Source organism: Tachyglossus aculeatus, chromosome 10, assembly GCF_015852505.1.
Source record: "Tachyglossus aculeatus isolate mTacAcu1 chromosome 10, mTacAcu1.pri, whole genome shotgun sequence".
NCBI classification, from domain to species: domain Eukaryota; kingdom Metazoa; phylum Chordata; class Mammalia; order Monotremata; family Tachyglossidae; genus Tachyglossus; species Tachyglossus aculeatus.
The window spans coordinates 11,644,512-11,669,275 of NC_052075.1; the positions used below are offsets into that span (position 1 = coordinate 11,644,512).

Below are 24,764 nucleotides of genomic sequence, written 5' to 3' on the forward strand. Positions count from 1 at the left end.
CAAAAGCTCGTTGGAGGCAGGAAGCCTACCTGCCAACTCTGTTGTATTGTACCCTCCCAAGCGCTTAGTACAGTGATCTGCACACAATAAATACCATTGATGATGATGATAATCAAACAAAGATCCAAACTGCAAAGACCCCCTCTTGAGGAACAGGCTTTAAATCCATTACCATTCAAAGTCATGTGGCATGTAAATAATAATAATGGTATTTGTTAAGTGCTTACTATGTGCCAAGCATGGTTACAGCCGATAAATTCAAACTGCCACCTGGATGTATGCATAGGATAAATAATAATTGTGGTACTTGTTAAGTGCTTACTGTCCTAAGCACTGGTAGAAACAAGATAATCATGTCCCATGTGGGCTCACAGTCTGAGGAGGGAGAAAAGGTATTGAATCCTCACGTTGCAAATGAGGGAACCGAGGCACAGAGAAGTTAAGTGACTTGCCCAGGGTCACACAGCAGACAAGTGGCGGAGCTGGAATTAGAACCAATGACCTTCTGACTCCTAAGCCCATGCTTTATCCGCTAGGCCATGCTACTTTCCCGGAAGCATTTGTCCCATAGATTACTGAATTCATTCTATCCAAATACATATGTTATTATATTTTCTCCAGAGGTAAGGGCACTTGCTAAGCACCCACTCCCAGAGTGAGTGTTTTAGGACATGGCTTTTAAGAGAGTTCAACGACGTCTAAAAGTTATCCTTCTTGACATCTGCTCCTCCTCTTCAGCTCCTCACAGTTCAGTGTAGGCGTTCCAGCGAAGCAAAGACATCCTACAGCGTGTCTCTGTAGCGGAGATACTTTTGGAGGCAAATAACCTAGTTCTGAAACTTCCACCCACCATTCTAAACAGTAATCACAGCCACAAGAGGCGAAAGAAAGAAAAAATACATTTAATAATTCTCCTGATACTTGAAAAGCTTGTCAAGGCTAGGAGTGAGTGATCTCTTTCAATTCAGTTTTGTATATTGGAATGGTCTTAAAGTAACTCTTCGGGCTCATGATCATTTATTCATACAGTGCCATTGTTTTTGGTGCTTTGATTTTAAGAGAAGTTTTTCAGAGCCTGTTAGAGGTATGGGGATTAGCACTGGAATATGGTTTCTCTAGAGGATTGAAGTCCATGCAGGATATGCTATAGGCAATGTGGGTGCTTTATGCTGGCATGAATGTTTCAAATACTATTGATAAATGTTTTATGATTTAGTTTTTAGCTTCTGAGAAGGGTGCATATGCTAGTACTTTATTCCACTGTGAAAAAGATTTTCCAGCTCAATATTGTGGTTGGCTACTGAACATCATTTTCGAAATGACTTTCCCTTTTTTCATCATTCTTCTTGTTCAAGGAAATGCATCAGACGTTATTGCTTGCCTTTGTCATAAATATTTGTTTTTTTCTTGAAAGGGTATTTATGATCATCTCTTAATAGTCCAGAATAATTTCCGTACTCAAACATTTGTCACCTTTATTGTTTTCCAGTTGTCTTTGTTTATATACAGACAGGTGGACCATTTTCCTTTAATTTCTTTGTGGGAGGAACACTCATTCTGTCACATTCTGAAGTTGTGGAATTCATTTATATCAAAATGAATCCCCCAACTAAGAACGTCTAGGTTAATGGAGAGGCTCTAAATGCTTCCCATAGTCCTTTGTTCGTCTTATGAGTGTGTGCAGGTTATTTAAAGAGAGCTTCTTTGCTGCTCTTACAAGATTCACTGAGCAGCGCTTTCTGCTTTTTCAGCTTGGAATAGGTATTAAGCAGAAATACCTAGTCTGAACTTATGTCCCTTGTCCAGTTTAGGCCCCCACCTCTTCACACAGTGATTCTCTGCCCTTTCTCCCTTCATAGCTGGACTCTTTCTCCAGGGCATTAGCTCTGTTCCTCTTCTCTTCTACAGTTGCCCTGATAACTCCAGACTCTGAGCACTCTCTTCCCAGCTCCCTCTTCCCTTTCTTTTCTGATACTCTTCCTTCTCTTTCCTTTCCCTCTGCTGCTGCCATTTCCTGAATGGGCTGCTGTCTTTTAGCCAGTCATAGCCCGTGAATGCAGAGACCCAGAGAGGACTACTCCTATATATCATATATAAAGTCAATTCTCCTATAACATAGGTTTTCAGCATGCATTTTTCATGAAACCTCATTGCCGAATTAGGGAATGGTCTTCAAGCCCCCTTCTAGACCGTGAGCCCACTGTTGGGTAGGGACCATCTCTATATGTTGCCAATTTGTACTTCCCAAGCGCTTAGTACAGTGCTCTGCACACAGTAAGCGCTCAATAAATACGATTGAATGAATGAATGAATGAATGAAAGCCAAGTGTAGCTGTCTGGTTAAGATGCTGTGCGACATTGGAAGAAATGGCAGAGTGGATGTTTGTGGCATTATTCAAGGCTGGAGTACTATAGCGCAAGTATTCCTCAATGTGAAGTTCTTTGAGGAAATAAACTTTGCATTATAGGAGAACTGACTGAGTAGTTGTCATGGAAATAAATGCCATTGCAGCATTCTGTTTCCTAGGCAACACACTCTCCACACAGTCTCAAATCAAGAGGCTAGTATATCCATTGGGAGACTTTCTGATAGACAAGTTCACAACACGGCATTAGGTTTGAGACCAAACTGAAGATCTGTTGAGCTCTAGTGCTATAAGGGGTGGGACCAGGGCCGGGACTTTCCACAATGCCTTCTCTGACTCTTTGTGGTATTCCATCTGTATTACTTATGGGCCGTACTCAACATCAAGCATCCAAACAACGTCTCAGACAACAAAGTCAGAACAAACTCCTTCTACTAGCATCAAGACTACATTCGTCTCAGCACAGCTTCTCTGGATGTCAGTAGGCTTCTGAGACAGCTGTCATATGGTGGGATGAGATGGGACAACCAAGAAAGCATGGAAGGCAGAGGAAACACTTTAAGGACAGAAACTGCAGCCTCAAAATGAGGCAGCACAGTTGAAAACTGGGAGAAAAGTTCAGTAGACAAACCAGCATGGTGCATTCCAGTCAGGACTCTTTATGACCAGATCATGAAACAGAGGCAGAAGTGACTACATTCTCAGTGAATTCAAACAACAGATATGACTACACAACATAAGACACTCTTGAGGGGAAGCAGCGTGGCTTAGTGGAAAGATCATGGGCTTGGGAATCAGAGGTTGTGGGTTCTAATCCCGCTTCTGCCACTTTTCTGCTGTATGACTTTGGGCAAGTCATTTAACTTCTCTGTGCCACAGTTACCTCATCTGTAAAATGGGAATTAAGACTGTGAGCCCCCCGTGGGACAACCTGATTACCTTGTACCTACCCTAGTACTTAGAACAGTGTTTGGTACATGGTAAGCGTTTAACAAATGCCAGCATTATGAGCGCTTAGAACAGTGCTTGGCACATAGTAAGCCCTTAACAAATACCATAATTATTAGTAGTAGTAGTAGTATAGTCAGGACTGTTAGTTCCACGTTGATTCTTTCAGGTACATTTTTCCGTTATATTGTAAAGTTCCAGAGAGCAGAGATCTTGTGTACTACATCTGTTACACTGTATTCTACCAAGGGCCAAATCAGTGCTTTCTGCACATTTACTGCACATTAAGCGCTTAGTACAGTGCTCTGCACACAGTAAGCGCTCAATAAATACGATTGAATTTACTGCTGAGTAAGTATCATTGATTAAGCCCTGCTTGCATCCATTTGTGACAACATCTTCAAATATGATGAACAACGAATGGGTGTGCCCAAAGAGGGATAGTGCAGACACCATGGTTTGGATACCATGAAAGCCATCTGACATTCCTCTGAGCCGTAGCGAAGCTGAGGAGGCAAGCTGTTAATGAGCTGTTGGACCTTTTATAGTGAATGATTTCATCTTATCCTAACTAGAAAAAAAAAAAAGAAATCCATGTCTTTCTTCCTCGACATTTCAATTGTTTTGTAATGATGTTCAGTGTAGTTCTCCAGAGTATTGCCGAACTTTCTTAAATTATTTTTTAAAGAGGGGAGTTTGTACATTTTCCTTCACATTTAGTGGTTATTTGCTCTCTGGCATTCCCTTAAGCAGATTAAATTTTGAATTGGCCTTGCCATAGCTAATCATGTTGTCTCATGAGGAGCAGCACTTCAAAACCTGACAGGGAAAGAAAACCATTTGTATTTGTCATGGTTTTAATTTTCTTTTTGTCTTGTTATGAGTATAAATAGGGTCTTTCAGGAGTTGATATGTTTACAATAAGTAGTTTTGGAGATCAGATATTTGAGTGTTTTGGGGGGGTTTTAATCACCTGGAGAAATTATTTTTATGAACTCACTTGGCACATTCCCCTGTAAACTGCAAAATGGAATACTGAAGGCAAAAAATTATAATAAGTGCTTTATTTAAAAAAAAAACATGAAAAGAGTCCTACCCCAAGGAAATACATGATAAAATCATCTAAACCTGACTCTTTTTTCATCAACTTCAAACCATGAATGGAAAAGGAGTCCACCGTTGAAAAATATGCGTCTTCTACTGTGCATTGGGTAAACTTCTCATCTACTTCAGGGGAAGTGGTCTAGTGAACTAAGGTTCGCAATGGTTAATAAAGGATACATTAACTTAAAGTTTAAGAACTTAGAGAAGCTCTGCAAATGTCACATATGTATTGGATTTTGAAGACGTGTGGAAACTCTTCAAGAAAGGCATACCCAATTCCTCCGCTACTGTCTTGGTCTATTAACCTGCATCAGGATGGTTAATGAAGTTCTCTGTACTTTGTTAGTGGTGTGCTGTCACTTGAAGGTCATGTTAGAAATTTAGGAGAGGTTGTCACAGGACCCAGTGTGAAATCCTCTCTTCCTGGAAGATTAGCAAGGAAGCCACACAGCTTACCTTATAGTCTTATTATACATTATTGCCCAAAGGGTGTTACATAAAGAGTCTTTCTTTGCCAGGCAAGTGTTGCTTGGGATTTGTAGGTAGAGCTCTTTCCTCTTTTCCCTGGCTTGTTCCCTCTTTTTCTTATTTCCTGTTTTAATTGTATTCTTAAGGCAGTTTGTATTTTTATCTTCTTACCTGGCAGCTGTGTATTTCATTCTCCGAATGTAGTTTTGTATACTCTGTATAAGTGGGCTTTTTCAGAAGTTGGAATGAATTTGTTTTTACAAAACAAGCATTCCTCTTTCATTGTAGACTGTGAGCCCACTATTGGGTAGGGACTGTCTCTATATGTTGCCAACTTGTACTTCCCAAGCACTTAGTACAGTGCTCTGCACACAGTAAGCGCTCAATAAATACGATTGATGATTGATGATTGTAGTCACGTTATAGAGTTCTGTTCATATTGAGACACTCACATATTGAGTTCTGTTTAGATAATAATAATAATAATAATGGTGGGAGAAAAGATTACCTTGTATCTACCTTGTATCCTCCCCAGTGCTTAGAACAGTGCTTTGCACATAGTAAGCGCTTAACAAATGCCATTATTATTATTATTATTATTATTATTGTTGTTATTAGTTAAGTGCTTAGTATGTGTCAAGCACTGTTCTAAGCGATGGGGTAGCTACAGGCTAATCAGGTTGGACATGTCCCACATGGGACTCACATGCAGTTTCTTCATGTCAGACTTTTTCCCATACTAGATCTTGAGCAGCTAAGCATTGTGCTCATTTAGGGTATCGACCCAGATGATCATTTAGGAAGAGCCTGTAGTTACAAAAGCTTGGCTTCCTGAAATGTGTTTGTACAGATTTTGCTTAACAACTTGGATAACTCTGCCAGCATTCTGGTTCGTCAATATGAGGCATATGTTGAAAAAATTAAATAAAATCAAACTTTCCTTTCTCAAGGAAAAATCACTTGGTAACCCAAGTGATGCCTTCACTAAGCATTTTTCAAGGATTTATCTACATGGAATTAATTATTTAAAGTAACAATGACCAGGTGCATCCTCCTCCAATCCGAAGCACTATGAATTATTGATTCAGATGAACCCCTCGAGAAAAGTTAAATTTCTACAGTCTTCAGCAAAAGTGACCTCCTTCACGATAGTAACTAAGTCCTAACTGCCATCATTATGTATAGTCGTGACTCTAGACTGTAAGCTCCTTGTGGGCAGGGTACATGTCTACCAGAGAAGCAGAACAGCCTAGTGGATAGAGCATGGGCCTGGAAGTTGGAAAGATCTGGGTTCTAATCCTGCCTCTGCCCCTGGTCTGCTGTGTGATTTTAGGCAAGTTACTTCACTTCTCTGGATTTCAGTTACCTCATCTGTAAAATGAAGATTGACTGTGAGTCCCATGTGGGACATTGACGTGTCCAACCTGATTACCTTGTATCTATTCCAGTGCTTAGTACAGTGTCTGGCACAAAGAAAATGCTTAGCAAATATCATTTAGAAACAAAAACCACAAAAAACCAAACTCTGTTGCAGTTTCCCAAGCTCTTGGAACGGTGCTCTGCCCAAAGTGCTCAAGAAATTCCATTGATTGATTGATTACTAAAACCGATGTGTGGAATTTTAGTGAAATAATCTCATGTTGAAATAGTCTTATAAAATAATACATTCCTCATTTCCAAAAGCATTTTTTGGATTTCAGAAACAAGGTGTGGTTTCTTGTTAACATTTGGTGTTAGAAATACCTTACCAGAATCTTGTGGTTTGCCTGGGCTGGGTCTCCAGAGGGACACTTTTCTATCTTAAGTTGCAGTGCAATGAAATTTTCTCCCTCATGCCTTGTTCAGAACTTGCCAAATAGGATTTTAGCAATCTTCAATATCCTTGGTTTCTAGGTTCGCATGGCTCTAAAGAAGGCCGAGAAGGAATTTGAACTAAGAAGCAATTGGTCTGTTCCAGATGCACTGCAAAAATGGCTCCAGTTGACCCACGAAGTGGAAGTTCAATATTACAATATTAAGAGACAAAATGCAGAAATGCAGTTAGCGATCGCTAAAGATGAGGTATTCCGCTTTATATTTGATCTTTTTTATATCATAGTAATAATCTTACAAAGCTCTCATTTGTGATGAATAAAAAGAATATATTCTTTGCGCCAGGGCCTGCTAGAGAATAGAGTAGCAAACTGGAAACTAGAGTCCTGCCTAGAAATTAGCTTCATTTCATGATTTGCAGTGTTTGTGATTTTCATTCCGTGTTCAAAAGCTGTAAAGTTTGCACTTATTTCAGAGAAATACAATTGTCCAAGAGGAATTTTTAATGCACTTAAAAAAATCACCATTATTATTGGAAGTGTTTATACGGAGCTTTTCTCCTCCAGGTCGCTGCTTCATATCTGATCCAGGTTAGTAGTAACGGGAAATTAATATCGAACAATTAATTGTGTGCAGTATGATGAGGTCTCAATCTGGACTCTAGTGAACCAAGTGCTCATGTCACTAACACCTCCATTGCAGTAGGGCCTAGGCGATAGTCTTCGACAGTCTCCAGTAGCAAAGTCCAGGTCTCTTTGGCCATAGAGATTAGAGAGAAATGCTCGAAGCCAGGGTTTTTTGTTTCATTGATTTGTGCAAATTGGGAAAGCATGCTATTTTCACATTCTACTCTTTTATTGGAAAATGGAAGATTCCATTTTCCAGGCTTTTAATCCTGAACCAGCTTTCATGTCTACTAAACTCATTTCCAGCACAAACTCTCATTTGTATGTGGATTTTTTTTTTTTAAGCTTTCAAGCTTAGCCTGTGGGGCTCATTTCTCTGTCATGTTTTTAGGCCGAGAAGATAAAAAAAAAAAGAAGCACAGTCTTTGGGACTTTACATGTTGCACACAGCTCCTCCCTAGATGAAGTGGACCACAAGATTCTTGAAGCAAAGTAAGAACATTAAACTCAGTTGCCTGACTGTGATTTGTGATTTTTCTTCAGACTGCTTTGCAAAGAAAAAAAACCATCCAAATTTGGCATTAATAATGTAATCATCAGATTCAGTGATGTGAAGTGGAACACTCCTTTAGGAGTGGGGATTTCTTGAAATAAACTTGCAGTAAGCGTATGGCAGTGAAAATTCTGCTGTACCCTGTTCCTAGCCAACATTCATGATTTCACTTTACCTTCATTGAGGCAACAAGTAACTATTGTATTACTTTTCCAGGAAAGCTCTCTCCGAGTTGACAACTTGTTTACGCGAACGTCTTTTTCGTTGGCAACAGATTGAGAAGATCTGTGGCTTTCAGATAGCTCATAACTCTGGCCTGCCAAGCTTGACCTCTTCGCTTTACTCAGATCACAGTTGGGTGGTGATGCCTAGGGTCTCCATCCCACCCTATCCAATTGCTGGGGGAGTTGATGATTTGGACGAAGATACACCTCCAATAGTGTCCCAGTTTTCTGGTAGGTATGCCTGCTGTCGACGGGACTACTACTATTTGTCATTGACCAAGGAAGCATCTGTGATGATCTTTTTGAATTTTCTCTTAACTCTTCTTCTCTCCTTGCTCCCGTATAACCATCCTGTATTCAAGAATACAATGCCTAGGAAATGTGATTCAACTGCCTTTGACACGCCTTCCCTAAATAGACAACGGTTTTTCAGTTCTTTTTTAGTTAAAAAGAAATCTAATTGTAATAACTATTACTCTATTTATTTATTTATTTATTTATTTTACTTGTACATATCTATTCTATTTTATTTTGTAGTATGTTTGGTTTTGTCTCCCCTTTTTAGACTGTGAGCCCACTGTTGGGTAGGGACTGTCTCTATATGTTGCCAATTTGTACTTCCCAAGTGCTTAGTACAGTGCTCTGCACACAGTAAGCGCTCAATAAATGCGATTGATGATGATGATGATGATGATAATAACCAAATACTGAGCAACATGGGTCTGTATTAATATAGTCTGGACTCCAGCTTGCTGATAGGATGTATTCTCTTAAGCAAAGATCATTATTAAGCAGTGTGCTATTGAATGTGATAACCAAAAATTTTTTTTTTTAATTCTAAACATGGATTTAGCTAGCTGGAATTTCCTCTGTATTTCATTATATTCTTACCCGTGATACCTTGGTGCTCTGATAAAACTTTACAGGTGAATAACATTTTATAGTTTTTTGCTCTTCATTCCATGAACACTCTGAGACCTTGCATAAAATTGAAACCTACTCCTACTGGATGTTTTCTAGTCACAGAATATAAAGTTTGCACTTATTTCAGAGAAATATGCTCTTCTGAGATATGTGAAATGTGAGGCTTTACCTGTAGATTCCCGGAATACCTAGAAAAAAGGTGTCTCATGTTTTCTCCTGAATTGTTTTTTTAAATTTGGATTAACCCTTGTCCTTTGGCTGGGAAAGTGCTTCATCTAGGTCTTGTCAGCCAATGCCTGGACACATCTAGGCCTCGCAGTCTGGTGGAATGGTTGCGTATCATGGAATTCCAGCAGTGTGAGGAAAGGACACCTATTTTAAAAGGATGTGAAACTTAAGGGACTGGTATCTTTTATTGGATCTGGTAGAATATGCCCAGTTCTCCTCTGACAAAGGGGATGCGTTCTTGCAAAACATTGTCTCATAGAAAACTCGCTTTGCAGAACTCACCCATTCTGACGCTGCACTTGTATGGGCAAGTTATTGCTTCCAGTGCCACAGCACCATAGGGTGAACGTTTCCTCATTCCTTAAAGACTTTCCGGTCAAAATGCAGAGTGAAAACACACATTCTGGCAGAACTGAGTAAATTTCCAATGAGTTGAAACTCAAAGGTTGTCTTAGCTTATTGTACCCACCGACAGGATTGGATCAATACAAATTTGTTGTGTTGTACTCTCCCAAGTGCTTAGTACAGTGTTCTGCACACAGCCAGCACTAAGTAAGTACCATTGATTGACTGATCAAGCTTAGTAAATGCAGCTGAAATGATGAGGATATGAGAGCGAAGTATGTGTTCTAGAAACTGGAATTTGGCAAGTTTGTTGTTAATGCATATATTCTGGATTTTTATTGATAACTTAATTTTTCTTTTTTCCGTGCACACATGTATAATATGTCGAAGCTGGGAGATGGATTAGCTATAGAAATGAGTAGAACAGTGCTTGGTGAAACAGATTTTGTTAGAAAAACTGGGATTAGTTTCAATTGAAGAACTGAAGAAGGCCTGTTAGAGTTTTCCTGTCTGTCTCTTTTGGCTGTGCCGGCTGTTGCTATTACCAGTGCTGGGGGAGATGGGAAAGATACACACGCTAAATTAACATTTTAAATCTCACATTGGTTATAAAGCTAAATGGACACTTGAAGCATTTGAATGAGTGATCCATCCAGTGTAAGTTTTCCTTTTCTACAAGGTTATTCTGTTTTTGGAGGGATTGAGTGGATCAACAAGCCCAAAGCCCCATCAGATGATGGCGGAGGGAAGAGTATGAGAGACCTGAGGAGTGAAGGCCAGAGAGAGCCATTAGAACGGGGCTTGAGGGTTGCCCCCTTCTCCCCAGCCTTTCTGCCATTGATGTTGAGGGGCCAGAAACCCTAACGACAAACTAATTCCTGTTTTCTTCTTAATAATAATAATAATGATGGTATTTGTTAAGCGCTTACTATGTGCGAAGCACTGTTCTCAGCGCTGGGGTGGATACAAGGTGATCAGGTTGTCCCACGTGGGGCTCACAGTCTTAATCCCCATTTTACAGGTGAGGTAACTGAGGCTTAGAGAAGTTGTGACCTGTCCAAGGTCACACAGCAGACATGTGGCGGAGCCGGGATTAGAACCCATGACCTCTGACTCCTAAGCCCATGCTCTTTGCACTGAGCCACGCTGTTTCTTAACTTCTTTGGCACTCCTAATATATGATTTAATGCATTTCAGATGTAGGGCATTCAGTTTGCAAATCTGTTAGCAGGGATCAACAGATGTTGCCTCTCCAGAGAAAATCATATGGGGGCCTGGAATGCCTCTTAGCAAAAGAGTGATAGTATTGAGGCAAGAGAAGAATCAAAGAAAGGAGCTAGTAGGTAAACCATTAGGGGAGATAAGGAACATCCATCAGCGATAATTGTTTGAACTAAGCCCACATCTGTTTAGCTCTGACTAAACCCCTTTGTCCTTCAAAGCAATCCAGGTCTAGTTTCCATCCATATTAACAGAACCTAATGGATGTCACCCCCTAAGTAACCTCACGTGAACATTCCTGTGCTGTGTAATCTGGCAACATAATAATAATAATGATGATGGTATTTGTTAAGCACTTGCTATGTGCAGAGCACTGTTCTAAGCTCTGGGGGGATACAAGGTGATCAGGTTGTCCCACATGGGGCTCACAGTCTTAATCCCCATTTTACAGATGAGGGAACTGAGAGAAGTTAAGTGACTTGCCCAATGTCGCACAGCAGACAATTGGCAGAGCCGGGACTTGATCCCATGACGTCTGACTCCAAAGCCCGGGCTCTTTCCACTGAGCCACGCTGCTTCTCTTGGCAGTAAGCAGTGGAATATCCCTCTCAAGCCAAACTCTTAACTGTAATAATGGCCAAATTCACCCCTTCTCTGCGATTTAAAATTACTAACTGGGGTTCGTGTGGAGTTAGAGATGTAATCTCACCAGAAGAGCTAACACCCCTTATACCCATCCTTGTCTTTGAAAGCTGGAGCCTCTGCTTTGGCGGCTTCAGGGTGCTCCTTCATTACAGCCAGGTATTCCTTAATAACTAGTATAACACTGATGTGTGTTGACTACCTTGACGAAGTTTGTGAGTTTTGTTCTTCATTATTATCATTAATAATGTGTATTGCATTTATGAAGTGCTTACTTTGTGCAGAGCACTGTTTTAAGCTCTGGAGAAGGGTTCAGGGACAAAAGCAATTCACATACGGGCCCCAGCTGTCACGCAAGGACAGAACAAGACAAATACCGCCAAAGCAGTATATTAAGAACCACAATAATAATCGAATCTGCGGTAGATTCTTGCCGAAATAAAGTTTTCAGGCTCCTTGCCACTCCCTAGACCAACAATTGTAGTCTTCCCAATCTATTCACTCTTGGTAAGGAAAAGTAATTTCCTCACCAAAGAGTTCCTTGAATCAATAGGGTATTGTAAGCTCTTAGTGGTAGTTGGTAAATTTTGGGAACTCTTATTGTAAGATATTCATTCATTCAGTCGTATTTATTGAGCACTTACTGTGCATAGCACTGTACTAAGTGCTTGGAAAGTACGGTTTGGCAGTAGATGGAGACAATCCCTCCCCAACAAGGGGCTCACAGTCCTACTGACCTCTTAAAATCCTGTTTCTCAGCCATTGTAACAGGTGATATTGGAAGAACACAGTCAGAGAAAGAGAGAGCTAGGTGGAAGGTGGGACGAGAGCCCATGCCATAAATAATGACACGATAATCTTGTTGAAATGTGCCGGTTGCCCTTGCTGCTTTTAATCCCCAAAGAGAGGCTTACTTGCTTCAGAGGAAGACAACTGGAGGGCTATGTCTTCTCTTGGTGTTAAAAAGTGAAACTGCCTTCTAATTGACTTTGGTTTGGTTCAGGTAGAAGGAACACAATTATGGAGTATAATGTAAATGAATCGGGACCTTGAGGAAAGCAGGAAAATGCCGGTGGCCTCAGGGGTCAGGGAATTATTCAGCTACTCTGAGCTGGTGGTCTTTAACGCCTCCGTGCATCTTTGTCCCGGCGAGCTGGAGGTAGGAAAATTTGAATCCGTTCAGAGGAGATGCATACCAAGATGGGAACGGGACCTAAAATAAGGCTTCAGAGGCAATATTGATGTATCACAGGGACCCCTCCAGTTATTAGTTTTAATTGGCCCCATGAAAGTATTATTAGGCAAAAAAGACCTAAACCAAGCATGGGTTTCCCCTGAAATTAATATAAAATGCTTCAGTGAATTCCCAAGATTCAAAACAATATTAATATATTAAAATACAATGATAAAAAGCAAAATAAAAGTAGAGGTCAAATGAAAATATAAATATATAGCATTAATAAAATGTGAATTTCCCTTTTGCATGCATATATAAAAATGTAATTTTCAGGAATTTATCTTTCACACCCTACTCAGCCAAGTGGCATCTTGTGCTAACAGTTAAAGTCCATCATTTTCTAATATTAAGCAGTGAACAAGCAGCTGCTGGAGGGGGCTTGTCATTTCTCTAATTCAAGTCAAGATACTTCCAAGGGGGAGAAGGAAAAAGCGAAAAGAGGGAAGTGTTCAAGCCACGTTAAACTTTACTCGGCTTTCTGTAGACTGTAAGCTGCTTGTGGGCAGGGATTGCACCAACCAAGCCTTTTGTACTGTACTTTACCGCGGGCTGTGCACACAGTAAGCGCTCAATAAATACCCAGGTGATTGCGAGTGTTACGAAATGAGAGTGCACTCTAAGCAATACCGTCTTAAAATTCAGTAGCCCTATTTCAAAGGAGCATCTGGTGAAGAGCGTTCTAGTGGGGCCTCCTTCCAATTCTAACTGTATTTATCCCTACTTTAAGAGCATCCTATTATCTTTATTAAGTGAATTATATTCCAGAGAGCTGCACTGGCATTTGGAGTAATGAAGTTGTTTTCAGAGTGGTGGAGGGGATGGTAACACTTTAGGGAGGGTTTTACAATTCCATCTGAAGGATATTGCACAGCATGTATGTGTGGGGGTGACGTTTGCCTTGAGAACAGAGCGTGGTGGACCTGTCAATTGAGCTGCGTTCTTTTTTGATTATTCCAGGGCCCATTGTGAAGCCTCCCAGCACCCTAGCAAGAAGCAGCAGCCTTTGTCGCTCTCGTCGGAGCATCATGGCTTCGTCTCCTCAGCCTCAGCACACTCCGCTTCCTCCGCTCCCTCCCCACGCCCAGCACCCGCCCCATCCGCGGCATCCTCCACATTCTCAACACCCAGCGCCCCTGCAGCATGCCTTGCCTTCCCCGGATCCCGACATCCTCTCAGTTTCGAGCTGCCCCGCTCTCTACCGCACCGAGGAGGAGGAAGAGGCCATTTACTTCACTGCTGACAAGCAATGGTAATGGGAAGCCCCTGGTTTTAGTAGACATTTGTTAGAGGATGGAGTTAACGTGCCAGCAACCCAGAAGACAGGCTCCAAAACCATCTGTCTCCTGACACACCCACCCCCAGTGGCCTCCAAATTTGGAGGCCAGGAGAATGGTACTATCAGCCAGGAGCAGGTACTCTGTTTGCCTTTTCAGATCCTTACGTAAAAAAAAAACAGAAAGCAGAGTTGGGGCCTAAACGTATTTAGATCTTTGGTGCATTGAAACGATACCGGTTTTCATCTAGCGTATCGACAGTCAAGAAATTGCAGTCAGTGATCAGGTTCTCAACCCATGGTCAGCAGGTCGTATAATAATAGTAATTGTAGTATCTGTTAGGTGCTTACTATGTTCCAGGCACTGTACTAAGCGCTGGGGTGGAGAAAAGCAAATCGGATTGGACACAATACCTGTCCCATGTGGGGCTTACAGTCTCAGTCCCCATTTTACAGCTGAGGTAACTGAGGCACAGAAAAGTTAAGTGAAGTACCCAGGGTCAGACAACAGACAAGTGGGGAACTGGGATTAGAACCCATGAGCTTCTGATTCCCAAGCCCATGCTCTGTCCACTACACCATGCAACTTAGAACAGTGCTTTGCACATAGTAAGCGCTTAATAAATGCCATTATTATTATTATTATTATTACGCAGCTTCGATTATCAGAAATCTACCTTAGCGCTTAGTACAGTTCTTCACCCATAGTAAGCACTGAACAAGTACCCCAATTATTATTATTATTATTAGTAGTAGAAGTAATAATAGTAGTAGCAGTAGTAGTATGGGGGGGGTGGTCATTTAGCTGCGGGGATAATTAGTGATATACACTGGGAAATAACTTGAAGGAAATCAAACTGCAGCAGTCTGTCTTGGCCATTTTATCGCCCCTGACTCCCCAAGCATGACTGGGGAGAGGGGGAAGGAACACTTGTGGCTGTGACACAGCTTAGTTTTGAGTAAGTTTTAAATTGGAGAACATTTTGTGAAATATTTTTAACCAAGATTAAAATTTCCCACCTAAAATAGCCGAGGGTGGGAGAGCAGCTGTGTCGCGTAACTGAACAAAAGGGAAATGAAGAAAATGTAACCAAATCAATAACAGGATGAGGGTGCTGAAGAGGCTAGCCAGCTCCTATCCCAGAAGACAAGGAGTTCTGTTGAACGAGCCCATTCCAGAGGAAGAATCTGAACCTGCCTTCCTCTCTCCTCTGCATCATCTATGCACTTGGATCCAAAACCTTAGGGCATTTGATATTTGCCCCATCCCCAGTCCCACAGCACTTATGTACATATCTATATATTGTATTACGAATTATTTATATTAATGTCTGCCTCCCCTCTGGACTGTAAGCTCATTGTGGGCAGGGAACATATCTACCAACTCTGTTGTACTGTAATCTCCCAGGGGTCAGTACGTTGCTCTACATAATAATAATAGTGGTAATGATGACATTTATTAAGCACTTACTATGTGCCAAGCACTGTTCTAAGCACTGGGGAGGTTGCAAGGTGATCAGGTTGTCCCACGGGGGGCTCACATTAATCCCCATTTTGCAGATGAGGGAACTGAGGCCCAGAGAAGTGGATTGCCCAAAGTCACACAGCTGACAATTGGCCAAGCCGGGATTTGAACCCGTGACCTCTGACTCCAAAGCCTGTGCTCTTTCCACTGAGCCATGCTGCTTCTCTACATAACAATAAGCACTCAGTAAATACCATTGATGGTGACCCAGGAGGCAGGTGCAAGTGCTTATCCTAACCCCCAACGTGTACAGTGCATGTGTTTCTTAAATATTTTAATGAAATCTTTCTCAATAGTCATCAAACCCGACTGTAAGCATGATGTGGGAAGGCATCGTCTCTGTTGCTGAATTGTACTTTCCAGGCTCTTAGTAAAGTGCTCTGCACATAGTAAGCGCTCAATAAATACGATTGAATGAATAGTTTTTCAGCGGTTTATGATGGAAGGAGTGAAAAGCATCTGGTTGGGATCAGGCAGCGGGTTGTAAGGCTTCATCTTCCTGTGAGCATCCTAGTAGCACCAGGAATCCAGCCTATTGACAGCTGCTGCCTGGGTATTGGCAGCTTTGAGCTCTAATCCTCCCTTAGCAGCATTTACAGATTTGGATTGAAATTGGACGAAAAATTACCCCTGGCTCCATGCAGACCGTGGCCCTCAGTGCCTGGTAATTATTTTCACACCTTTACCCTACCTGCGGTGCATCTTTAGACCCAATCCTGATTTGTGGCACTCCTAAGGGGGCTCCTGGCCCTCCCCTGGGGAGTGAGGGTGAACTGTGGGGGAACCGTGCAAGTAGCAAGGTCTCCATTCACTCTGACCCATAAAGAAAATAGTGGAGTCCCGAGAGGTGCTTTTTTAGCATTCACTGGAGAGTAAAGGGTGCTATTGCCATTTTCTGGGTTCTCAGAACCTAGAAGTAGAGAGAAACTGAAACCCTATGGCATGTCCTCTGAAAGGTATTTAGTTCACCCTGTGCCTCTTGTCAGGGCTGCACCTATCCCATCCCAGGCAGTGGGGAAACTTTGAGAGGAAGTGTCTGTTCCGCTCTCTCAGGTGGCCCCAGTGGTGATGGCCCATTTTTCCCAGGTCAGTATTGTTATCCTATTATAGTCCAACAAACTGGCTATGAAAAACCACCCCAGATTTCACCCTGCAATCTACCAGCATTTTGAGCTAGCAAGAGTTTAAACAGAACACCCCCTCCCGTTTCTGCTCTCCTAGAAAACAAAGAAATCCTAGAAAACAAGCTTTCTGTAGCTTCCTTTGTCTGTCAGCGTTAATATCAGTCAATCAGTGGAGTGCTTTATTTAGTGCTTTCTGTGTGCAGAGCATTGTACTAAACACTTGGGAAAGTACAGTAAAACAGAGTTGGTAGACACCATCCCTGTCCACAATGAGTTTATGGTTTACAAGGGGAGACAGATATTAAAATAGATTAGGACAGTGGAAAAAGTAGACTATACGAATATTTACATTAGTAGTACACCCTCTGGACATTGTTCAGTTGGAGCTGATCTGTATGATCTGAGGTACCAGAATTTCCCAAACCACTCATAGACCAAATGAGTCAGTCCCGAATGATTGAGAATTGGCTGCATGTTCTTTCTTGACAAAAGAAATCCCATTTGAGAAGAGAGAAAACTAGAATGTAGGTAGTATGTAATGGATAAGCCTTGCGCATGAGTTGCCCGTAAGCTCGTCTCTAATAATAATAATAATAGCATTTATTAAGTGCTTACTATGTGCAAAGCACTGTTCTAAGCGCTCGGGAGGTTACAAGTTGATCAGGTTGTCCCACAGGGGGTCTTCATCCCCATTTTACAGATGAGGTAACTGAGGCCCAGAGAAGTTAAGTGACTTGCCCAAAGTCACACAGCTGACAATTGGCGGGGGTTGGGATTTGAACCCATGACCTCTGAATCCAAAGCCTGTGCTCTATCCACTGAGACATGCTGGTTCTCTGACTATAAGCTTGTTGTGGGCAGGGAATGTGTATGTTTATTGTTGTATTGTACTCTTCCAAGAGCCTAGTAATAATAATAATAATAATGATCGAATTTATTAAGCGCTTACTATGTGCAAAGCACTGTTCTAAGCACTGGGGAGGTTACAAGGTGATCAGGTTGTCCCACAGGGGGCTCACAGTCTTTATCCCCATTTTACAGATGAGGTAACTGAGGCCCAGAGAAGTTAAGTGACTTGCCTAAGGTCACACAGCTGACAATTACAATTGTCAATGCTTTGTACAATGCTTTGCACTCAGTAAGTGCTTGATAAATACGATTGACTGACAGGATGCCCAGAAAGATAGCTTTATCTGGGTGAAGGTGACTTTCTTCGTCTCTGCTGGAAATATTTTACCACCAGAACCACGGCTCTTGAAGTTTGAAGTTTATGAGTGGCCATGGCTCCTTTTACTGCCGTCAGAAATGTAGGAGTGGGGAGAAATCTCTGTCTCAACCCCTTCATTGTGTTACTGAAACAGTTTGTGAGTGGGGGTGGATATTATTATTAAAGCTATGGCCTATCTGCAGTGGAGATTAGATTTCCCAAAAGGGATTCACACAACTGCCTCTTTGCAGCTGTCTTTCGTATTGGAATGGAAACTCAAGTTAATTTCCTTTAAAATATCACCTCTCCGCTCAGGTTGTTTTGTGGTTGCGAATTAAGTTAATTGAGTAGCAGCATGGCCTAATGGATAGAGCATAGGCCTGGGGAGCCAGAAAGACTAATTCTACCTCTGCCACTTGTCTGCTGTGTGACCTTGGGCAAGTCACTTCATTTCTCTGGTGCCTTAGTTACCTTATCTGTAGAATGAGGATTGAGACAGTTAGCTCCATGTGGGACATGGACTGTGTCCAACCTGATTACCTTGCATCTACCCCAGTGCTTTGAACAGCACATAGTAAACAAGCCAATGACATGAAAAAAAGTCAGATGTGGAGCATCAAATCAAAAAATTTGTGTGATTAATAAGGCAATATAGTCTTTGAATATAAGGATTCCGAGGCGGCAGTTTAATATACAAAGAGATTTATACAGGTCAGAAGAACATTACTGATTATGCTCCTAAGCATGTTTCTCTTTTAGGTTGTTTTTTTTTATATCTATATATATATAGGTCATTTCTTTCACATCATCTACTCTTAATTCCCGCATTTAGCCTGTAATTAAACAAAAGGTTGCACAAGAGAAAATTGAACTACATTCACTTCCCCCAGAGCTGTGTGAGCAAGAAGAGAGCTCTTATTCACAGTCAGTGTGGTACTCTTCTTCAGTGTGCTATAAATCGCATTAAATGGGAATTCAGCGATAACACATTACGAGTTTGCTGAGTTTGAAATTAAAACCTAAGAATGGCCAAAATGTGAAAATAAGGGTGCGTAATCCATCACAATCTCTCTCTAGATGTTTAACCTAAATATTTTCAGCTAGTAGTAGTTCTACAAGTAAGACTACATACTATCAGCTATATCATTTCCTGGATCAAAAAAGGATTGTCGGGATCGTTATTGCATGCCGTGTAACTTAAACCACATGGCTGTTTGCTAATTACTCAAAGTTCCTTTCTAGTTTGCCAGTTTGAAGCAAAGCCCAGTTCACATGAAGAATTTTGGCCCACCCTTGTGGCTGAAGGGAAAATATTCAATTGATCAATCAGTGTTATTTATTCAGGCTTACTGTGTATGAAGCACTGTACAAAGTGCTTGGGAGAGCACAATACAACAGAGTTGGCAGCACGTTCCCTACCCGCACGATACAACAGAGTTGGAAGCATGTTTCCCACGCTTAAGGGAGCTTACAGGCTCGTGGAAAATAATGGGAGAGAGAATCCATGGCCATCCCCCCTTGAGTAAATTTTGTTCCTGATCTTTTTTTTTTTCAGGGAAGTACCAGACACCGCTTCAGAAAGTGACTCCTTAAACTCATCCATTGGAAGGAAGCAGTCTCCTCCTTCAAGCCTTGAGATGTACCACACCATGTCTCCCCGCAAGATATCGAGAGATGAACTGTCCTTAGAGGAGTCATCCAGGGGAGACTCCCCAGTAACTGCAGATATCTCCCGGGGATCCCCCGACTGTGTCGGCCTGACAGAAACTAAGAGTATGATTTTCAGCCCCGCAAGCAAAGTGTACAATGGCATCCTGGAGAAGTCCTGCAGCATGAACCAGCTTTCCAGTGGCGGCTCGGTGCCCAAACCCCGCCACACCTCCTCCTCTTCCACTGGCAGCGAAAGTAAGCCCGCCCTGGAACGCACCCATGTCCCCCGGATAAGCAGCATCCCCCAGGACCTCTGTCAGAATGGAGAGAAAAGCAAAAAGCCATCCAAAATCAAAAGCCTTTTTAAGAAGAAGTCCAAGTGAACTAAAAGAGTCCTCTCCGGAGGCATTGTTCAACTTTTCTTTTACTTTTCTTTTTTGTTGTCGTTTTTTCCTTTCCTTTTGTTTTTTTTTTTCCGTTTGTTTTTTAATTTTAGGAATGTAACTCCCATTTGTTGACGTTCCGGACTGGATGCCATGGGGAACGCCCTTTATGTCTAATGTCTGCTATTTAAGTGACTCTAGAGTCGGACCGTCGGGCCAACTGTCCCCGAGCAAAATCATTAAAAAGTTGAGACAGTTTACAGTCATTTCTGCCTATTTATTTCTGCTTTATTCTTAGTTGTGTATATAAAGCATTTCTTTAAGCCACTTTGGACTTACAGAGCTTTAATGGACTAGTAAGCCAGCATGGGCTTGTCCGAGTTTCTTGTTTACCAAGCATCTTCTTATCTTTCCACAGAGCTATTGACTACTGGACTTAGTATCTTAAAAGAAATGAAAACTAATTGCACTACTGTTTTCCAGGCTGGAAAAATATCTCTGCAAGTGAAACTCTCTAGGGTTCATCAAATGACAGAGGACAGGGTGGGAAGGGGGGGGCCAGGGGTCTGTTTTCACTTTTAGATCTAATTGGGTTTATAAGTAGAACCTAGGATTTCTAATTGACTTGATTTCTGGAAATGAAAACCCACGCTTTTATTATGGGAAGCTTCTTTAGGTGCATTTATTATTATAAAGGTTCAAGTCCTGCTGTGAAGATCATGTTTTTCCCCAGGGCTTTCACTGTGATTTTACCGTGCTGCAGACTGTGTGATAAGGTTGGATAGGTAATTTAACGAGCCGGGGCTCTTGATTCCTCATGCAAGTTGGAGAGTTGAAACTCGACCGAAGCATGAACTGCGAGATGAGGGGAGAGATATGGACACTTGTTTACAGACATTCAATAACTGCAAAGGCAAGATGATTTGTGAAACTTTATATACTGTGGAAAAGATAATAAATTGGAGACTTTATTGTGTTTGGGATTGTACTGGTTTTAGTTAACGATCCCACTCCGTTATAAGCACTTGATCCGGTTTCCTGAAATCTGTGGTAAGCTGCATTGTTGCTTTATTGCAATAGAAATAATAGTTGTATTTTTTAAGTAATGGTTATTAATGGATCTCTTCCATAATGTTCTCTTTATAATGTTTGTCATATTCTTTATGTAGTTTGAACTGTTCAATGTTCTAATATCAAGAAGTTTAACTTAATTGTGTTGTAATAAATGTTTGGTGTAATTTTAAGATTCGTTACAAACTGCCAGACCAGTTGTAATGATTTTTGAACAGAAGGGTATTTTTTCATCATCTACAGGCTTTTGTTGTCACGGAACAACAGCCAAGTACTGTATGAAATCATGTATCTGAGGGGTTCTAGTGTTCACCACTTTTCGAAACATCAGTGTATTTCACGGGCCCAGTGTGCATGCTGGGGCAAAAACTGATCACCTTTCAGTCCTTGAACAGTGCGGAGAACATGACGTGTCTGAGTGCTTTACTGTAGACCACATGAGAATTCCAGTTGGTAAAGAAGACTTTTCTTTGAAGGTCACTCAACAGAAATGCTTTTCCTCTCGTGGACCTCCATGGTGTTTCAGGTTCTTTTTCAGCTTGTGAAAACGAAAATCCCCTGTTGTGGCCCTGGGGAAATGTTAGGGAAACAGGGAATTTGAGAAACAGGGAAGGCTGTTTCCCAGTCCTGTACATATGCAGCATTGGACCTGGGTTGGCAGAAGGCTTTGGAATCGTAGTGAAAGCCGCCAAGGAAGCAGAGAAGCAGCGTGGCTCAGTGGAAAGAGCCCGGGCTTTGGAGTCAGAGGTCACGGGTTCAAATCCCTGCTCCGCCAATTGTCAGCTGTGTGACTTTGGGCAAGTCACTTCACTTCTCTGTGCCTCAGTTACCTCATCAGGAAAATAGGGATTAAGACTGTGAGCCCCATGGGGGACAACCTGATCACCTTGTATCCCCCCAGTGCTTAGAACAGTGCTTTGCACATAGTAAGCACTTAAATACCATCATTATTATTATTATTAAGGACTGGGAATGGTATAGGCTGTTCTGAAGGTGAGAGTGAAAGGTTGTCTGATCTGCAAGTGTTTGGGCTGTGCAGGTCTCACTGAGGGAGGGGGAAAGTGAAAGGTAATCCATGATGGTTGAGTGTTGGGGTAAAGTCGATCCCCCAGCTACCAGGTAGAGTAGGGGCACAAGGGCCGAAGAAGAAGAGTTCTCAGGAACTGTAAGTAAAGTATTACTTTAGGCCCTCTGCAGTAGTCTCCAAGAGCAGAGCAGTGGTTCACCCTGCTGCCAGCTGTCTGGCAGAGAATCATCATCATCAATCGTATTTATTGAATGCTTACAGTGCGCAGAGCACTGTACTAAGCGCTTGGGAAGTACAAGTTGGCAACATATAGAGACAGTCCCTACCCAACAGTGGGCTCACAGTCTAAAAGGGGGAGACAGAGAGAGAATCAGCTAGTAACCCAGTGGTCATTGGCAGACAGTGCCACGATGGGAGAAGAGAAAGGGCTCCTTCCCAGTTTGGTGACCCCACCCTTTCCCCTTCCTCACCTCCTTGTTCCCTCTCCCCCTTTCCTACCTGGACTCCTTAAGCCTTGTGGGATGGGGAGAGGCAGAACCTCCCAATCCAGTTGGCCGGCCCCAGAGCGGAAACCAGGGCCCCTGGCCTCCATGCCTGGAAGTGGCTGGAGTGTAGTTTGGCAACAGTGAAGCCTGGCTCCATTAACATTGCCTTTCGTAATCCCTGTGGAAGGATGCTCTGGCCCAGTGCCAGCCTCCAAATGGAAGATGCATAAAGCTTTATGGACTAATTAATTTATCCTCCATGTAAGGAGCTGCAGTAGACCCCGATCATGACTTAGCTCTCCAAAGTCTAATGCAGAATAGCATTTTCCCTGTTTCTAAAGGAGATCCTTTTATTGTAGAGCCTCGTGGGGAGGAAATCCGCAGTTGGCACCGCTAATGCAAGGGGCGTGAGTGGCTTGGCATCGTGATACTCAGCGCCATATCCCAAGGTGGCCCTATAATAACCAAGTCAAAACCAATCAATTGTATTTATTGAGCTCTTACTGTGTGCATCACACTGTACTAAGCACTTGGGAGGGGTCAACACAACAATATAGCAGTTCCTGAAAGGGACCTAGAGAAGCCAAATCAAGGATTTCTTGCGTGTTACCAAACCGCTGCCTAAGTTTGGGGGTGGGGCTAGGGACAGTGGAGAAGCAGTGTGGCTCAGTGGAAAGAGCCCGGGCTTTGGAGTCAGAGGTCATGGGTTCAAATCCCGGCTCCGCCACTTGTCAGCTCTGTGACTTTGGGCAAGTCACTTCACTTCTCTGGGCCTCAGTTACCTCATCTGTAAAATGGGGATTAAGATGGTGAGCCCCACATGGGACAACATAATCACCTTGTAACCTTCCCAGTGCTTAGAACAGTGCTTGGCACATAGTAAGGACTTAACAAATACCAGCATTATTATTATTAACTTCCGCAAACCCAGGAGGAGGCCTCTGCAACAGCCAGCCAGAAGAGAAGTTCTACTCCACAGATTCCCCACTCTCCCCTCTCACTCATAAGCTTTTGAGGTGAGGATGGTGAACATTTCAATCAATCAATTGTATGTACTATTTACTATGTGCTGCTTGGAAAAGCACATAGTAGCAGACATGTTCCCTGCTCACAATGAGCTTATAGTCTAGAGGGTGAGACAGACATCAGTGTGAATAAATACTTAATTTATAATATATAAAGATAAGTACATAAGTGCTTTGAGGTTACAGGTGGGGTGAATATTAGATTTTCCACTGCCAGACGAGTTTTATCTGTATAAACTTTGCAATGTGCTGCACTGCCTGCCCATTCCCCACCTCCCTCGGGGTCCTGAGCAAACCCCTAGCACTGTAACCCCTTCCTTTGATCAGATTGTCAGTCACCTGAGTCTTTGTGCCTGGATCAAGACTCTTCTTCCATCACTGTCATCATTAATAATCATCATTTTAGACTGTGAGCCCACTGTTGGGTAGGGACTGTCTCTATGTGTTGCCAATTTGTACTTCCCAAGCGCTTAGTACAGTGCTCTGCACATAGTAAGCGCTCAATAAATACGATTGATTGATTGATTGATTAATAATAATAATGATGGCATTTAGTAAGCGCTTACTGCATGCAAAGCACTGTTCTAAGCGCTGGGGAGCTTACAAGGTGATCTGGTTGTCCCACATGGGGCTCACAAGTCTTAATCTCCATTTTACAGATGAGGTAACTGAGGCACAAAGAAGTTAAGTGACTTGCCCAAGTCACACAGCTAATTGGCGGAGCCGGGATTTCGACCCATGACCTCTGACTCCAAAGCCCGTGCTCCTTCCACTGAGCCACGCTGCTTCTCTTTTAGCATCATCACCATCATCAAGTTAATTAGCCTTCAGTTCTGTAAATCAACCCACAGATGCACCTGGGAGATATTAGTATTTTTGTTGTTGCTTGCAAAATTCCATTTTCCCATTACAGGTTTATATTGTATTCTGTTACCAAATGGCTTTATCTGAAAATTCATTTGGGGCCACCTCTGCCTTGTTTCCTGCACCCCTCGAAGGCTTTTCAAAGACTGGTAACGAAATGCTCCTCTGAGATTTATTGAATGTTTTCACTCAAGATAGTCTTCTTCTTCATCTGCAAGCTGAGTTTTGGCCTAACCTCCATTCGTCAATAATATTAGAACAAGAATTGAAAAAAAAGAAAATATTTTAAGTAGTATTGTGTAGTGTAATATTAAGCCACGCATTTTTGACACACTACAATTGCCACCCTTTCTCGGTCCTTGAGTGGAAACAATTTCTCCTTTTACTTCTGCTGGTGATCCCTCCTTCATATTTTTCCGCATAACTCCTGGA

The 24,764-nt window shown here is 42.1% G+C and overlaps 1 protein-coding gene across 2 annotated transcripts in view; it reads left to right on the forward strand.

The window, feature by feature from the left end:
• STIM2 (stromal interaction molecule 2) overlaps positions 1–21,104 on the forward strand; it is an 81,746-nt gene extending 60,642 nt beyond the window's left edge. The window contains exons 7-11 of one of the 2 annotated variants that reach the window (XM_038752353.1): positions 6,780–6,947; positions 7,716–7,816; positions 8,094–8,332; positions 13,656–13,947; positions 19,383–21,104. In XM_038752353.1, coding sequence (XP_038608281.1) covers positions 6,780–6,947; positions 7,716–7,816; positions 8,094–8,332; positions 13,656–13,947; positions 19,383–19,860 — 1,278 coding nt within the window. In that variant the 3' untranslated portion in view covers positions 19,861–21,104. Of the gene's footprint in view, positions 1–6,779; positions 6,948–7,715; positions 7,817–8,093; positions 8,333–13,655; positions 13,948–19,382 lie in introns of those variants that run through there. The other variant, XM_038752354.1, reaches the window with a different exon arrangement.
• Positions 21,105–24,764: the final 3,660 nt, after the last annotated feature.